Genomic DNA, 4,341 nt, shown 5'->3' with positions numbered 1-4,341 from the left:
TTGTTTTCACCAGGGAGGTTTTGAGGACTTTGACACCAGCCCAGCATGGCTGTTTACTCAAGAGTTGTGGAGTTCATGTCTCCAGGCACTTCCACTGAAAAGAACCTGTGCTAATTCCTCCAGAGAGTCATTGAGTGAACCTCACTGAGACACTTATTTATTCCTGCAAAATATTCTTGTGCTTCCTTCTGAAGATTAATCCTTACAGGAAAGCTGTTAAGAATATGCAAAGGATTATAATTAGTGGCTATTTCTGCACAGCTTGTGAGGGGAATCCCTGCAGGAGAGCAGAGGCAGAGTTAGTGCTGGAGGGGCTGTGAGCCCCAGCTTGGCTTACGGCAGAGATGCTGGCTGGTTCCCCCTTTGCAGGGGGAGAAGCTGCTTCTACAGGACTTCCCACAGCTTCTCTCTCAAGGTCCTTGTGACGTGGCTTTGACCCGAGGCATTTCTCTGTCTCATTCAAAAGGATGCTGACTCCTCTGAGCGGGTCCTCATGGACATGCGCTGGGGCCTGGTGCCCTCCTGGTTCAAACAGGACGACCCCTCCAAACTGCAGTTCAACACCTCCAACTGCCGCAGCGATACTATGCTGAACAAGTCCTCCTACAAGGTGAGCTGCTGCCGGCTCTGTGTCCTGCTGGAAGAGATCTCGTAGGCAGCAGCACCAGGGCTGAAGCATCTCTGTGATGAGTACTGGTCGCTGCTTGCCTGCTGCACAGGGGAGCAAGTCCCTGTGCTGCGGAGCTGGTGGATTTCATTAAAGTAGAACTGAAAAGGTAGTTGCTGGTGAAGCTCATGTTTCATTAAAGCACTGTAGTGGCATTTGTGTACCCTGTGGGGCAGTTTTGGGGAGCTCTGAGAGGGAGTGTGCAGGCTGGGTGGTCGCAGGAGCCTCATCCTCTCTTGCAGGCTGCCCAAGGCTGCTGTTCACCACTTGCTTGTGCTTTCTCTCCCCAGGGTGCTCTCCTCAAGGGCAAGCGCTGCGTGGTCCTGGCAGATGGCTTTTATGAGTGGCAGCAGCAGGAGAGTGGGGGGAAGCAGCCTTACTTCATTTACTTCCCCCAGACCAAGGATGCCATGGTACAGAGTCCCTCGCTGTGTCTGAATGTGTGCACCCAGTTCTGAGCCCCTGCTCCCTTCAGCTGCCTGGGGAACAGCCCCTTTCCCTCCAGCTGTGCCCTTCTCTGGGAGTCTCTCTCCCAAAGGGCTGTGCTCCCTGGTGGGTTCAGCACTCTGGCATCCCTCTGTGGCCAGCAGTCCCCACTGCTGCGGTCCCCAGGCTGTAAAAGGTGACGTGGCATTGCCGCCGTCACGGTCACTGCTCCCCACGTGCTGGATATTTAAATGGGTGGGTGATGTGGCTCGCAGAGGACTGAGCTGGGAGTTTCACTACCTCTTTCTTTCATCTGAGCCAGTGGCCGGGATGCTTGGAAGGGGAGGAGAACACTGGCTTGCCTTTGGGAAGATGAGTGTCCTGGTGCCTTTCCTGGAGTTAGCTCAAATCAGTAGAAAGGCTCGTGGAAAGCCCTTGGATTGGTGCCATTCATGACTTAGATCTGAGTCACTGACCTGCCGTGGCACTGACAAATCTGTGATGGTTCAGCTGCCCGTGGGCCAGCGCTGACCAGGGTGATGGGGCCTCTCTCCTGCAGGACAAGGAGATAGAGGGAGACGAGGAATGGAAGGGATGGAGGTTGCTTACCATGGCAGGGATTTTTGACTGCTGGGAGCCACCAGCGGGAGGAGAAACGCTGTACACTTACACCATCATCACTGTGGATGCTTCCAGGGACGTGAGCTTCATCCATCACAGGCACGTGAGAGCAGGCAAGGGGGCTGCAGGGTGGAAGGGGGTGAAGAGCTGCACCTTTAAACACCAGTCTGGCAGCACACAGGCAGGGAGCTCTGCCTCCTCCTCCTGCCCTCGGAGAAAAATGCTACAACATTACTGGCTCGTTTTGGGTCACCAGCTCCTGCCCTTTCCATAAATCACCATCTTTGTACCCTGCAGGTGGCAGTTGGAGTTGGATCACTCTCTGGAGTTAGATCACTCTCTGCCTGACTGGGGCCTGGCAGTGAAATCCTCTGCCTCTTCCAGCAAAGGAGCTACCTGGGTGAAGCAAATGCATGCTCTGCCTTGGGAAAGAGCATCCTGCTCCTTCAGTTTTCCCCATTCCCCAGCTCCTTGCTAGCTTACAAGCCTGGCTTTTATCACCACTCTCTGTCATATCGGTGCTGAGCTTTGGCTCCAACTGTCTTATCCCCTAGGATGCCTGCCATCCTGGATGGGGATGAAGCCATCAGGAAATGGCTGGACTTCGCTGAAGTGCCAACCCAAGAAGCCATTAAACTCATCCAGCCCACAGAGAACATTGTTTTCCACCCAGTGTCCACCTTTGTCAACAGCGTGCGCAACAACACGCCGGAGTGTGTTGCACCCATTGAGCTGGGGGCCAAGAAGGTGGGTCCTGATAGAGGCTTGGCAGAGGGGAGCTCAGCCACGGTGATGTCCCTGGGCAGGGACAGAGCTGCCAGGCTGCAGGAGGAGTGGCAGCAGGCAGTGTCTGCAGGGCATGCCCATGCTTGATGCTGGAGTGCAGAGTCCTGAACAGATTCCCTTCCCTCCACTTCCAGAGATAAACCCTCACCCCGTGCCAGGATTTGTCTGCCAAATGAGGCAAATTCCATGTGAAATGGGGCTTGGAACAAGCCTGTTCCCAGCAGCCTGGGGAACCTCCTACAGATGTGCCTGATTACAGGCAAGACCATTGCTCCAGCCTCCAGCTCTCACAGCGGCTGCCTGCCCTGCTCTTGCCATGCCTCTGACTTCTCTCATGCTTTTGTCTCTCCAGGAGGTCAAAACCACTCCAAGCAGCAAAGCAATGCTGGGATGGTTAAAAAATTCCCAGGAGCACTCTCCCCAGAAGAAAGAAAACAATTCACCCAAGTGGACAAGTCAGTTCATCCACAGCCCTTCACCCAAGAAAACCAGTGCAGATGTCCTGCAGCAGTGGCTGGGGAAGCAGGTAGAGCCGGCTGCAAAGAAACGAAAGGCTTAGGCACCATCTGGGATGGCTGGCCAACCTTTTTCCTCCTGATATGCCTAAGAGTGAGGAATGGTTTTCATGAAGGCTCTGCAGACTGATGCTGACATTTTTCCATCCTTAAAGGTGTTGATCTGCTGCTCTAAGTTGTTGTCTCTGTTCTTTGTGTTTTGTTAAAGTTTAACACCAGTTAAGACAAACACCAGTTTGTCTTTAAAGACTTTGACTATGTGTCGTGTTAACCTCCCTCCCTGCCAGTCATTTGTGCCAAGTGAAGATAAAGGCCTGAGAAGCATCTCAGCCTGCCAGGGAGGAATAGCTTCTGCCTTTCGACAGTGTTCACAGTTCATGTCTCCTGTTTTCTTTTCCCTTTTTTGGTATTAAACTGATACCTCTTTTCTACTTAATTCCACACTGATTCTGTACAAGTTTCTTTCTAATACTCTCGCCCTCCAAAGGTGGCTGTAGTACAGAGGAACATGCACTAAATATTATGAGGAAACCTCAGGCTGAGATCTGCCAGAGCCATCCTGCTCTGCATCAGCATTGCCACATGCATCTGTGGCTCATAAACAGGGAGATGTTTTACTAGTGTCCAGGAGGAACTGGACTTTGCTTGGGTTTCCCCACAGGCAGCAGGGTGGGACAGTGTCTCTCGGTCACGTTGTTTGTACAATCATTTTGTTAATGGGATTTGAAGACTTAGAGAGGATTTCCTTGATCTGTGGAGGGATGCGCTCTGCCTTGTTCATAAAGGTCATTCATTAAATCCCAGATCACCAAAGTGCCATTACAGAGCAGCATAGGGCTGTTGTTTTTGAGGTCAGGGATTTTGTAAACAGAGCCAGATGTTACGTACCAAAAGCTTTACATGGTGAAATCCTTGATGGAAATCAGTACTTCCTTTGTATTGGAAACAATAAAATGGGCTTCCCTGGCTGACTGCACAGTGCCCTTTTCTGTGTGTGTGTCCATGTCCCCGTTGCCCACCACAGCCCCATTGCTCCTGTTTCACAGGCAAACCTCATAACCTCCTTCCATCTGCTGAGGGGAAGAACACCTACTCATTGATGAGCTCTCAGGGTACTGCCAGCAACAGGGGTTGCTAGACCATTTCCATTTGCCAGTGGAAAATATTCCCAGGGACTTGTTTTGGGGCTCCTCTTGAATCATCTGTCTGGGGAGCTGCAGGGGTGGCAGTGGCTGAGGCTTGTCCTGAGAGCAGAGCCAGGGCAGGAGCCACAGGATGGACACCTGGGGAGACTCAAGCACTCTTGGAGCCATACCCCCTCTGAAT

The 4,341-nt window shown here is 52.4% G+C and overlaps 1 protein-coding gene across 1 annotated transcript; it reads left to right on the top strand.

Moving 5' to 3' along the window:
* Positions 1-442: 442 nt before the first annotated feature.
* HMCES (5-hydroxymethylcytosine (hmC) binding, ES cell-specific) lies at positions 443-3,059 on the top strand (the record flags this gene model as incomplete). The annotated part of the gene is made up of 5 exons (XM_009080976.1): positions 443-610; positions 958-1,080; positions 1,653-1,813; positions 2,269-2,461; positions 2,853-3,059. Coding segments are annotated over 5 exons (852 nt in total), but the record flags the coding sequence as incomplete, so codon positions are not given.
* Positions 3,060-4,341: the final 1,282 nt, after the last annotated feature.

This window comes from Acanthisitta chloris, unplaced genomic scaffold (genome assembly GCF_000695815.1).
Source record: "Acanthisitta chloris isolate BGI_N310 unplaced genomic scaffold, ASM69581v1 scaffold45648, whole genome shotgun sequence".
NCBI lineage: Eukaryota > Metazoa > Chordata > Aves > Passeriformes > Acanthisittidae > Acanthisitta > Acanthisitta chloris.
This window is presented reverse-complemented; position numbering and strand designations above follow the sequence as displayed.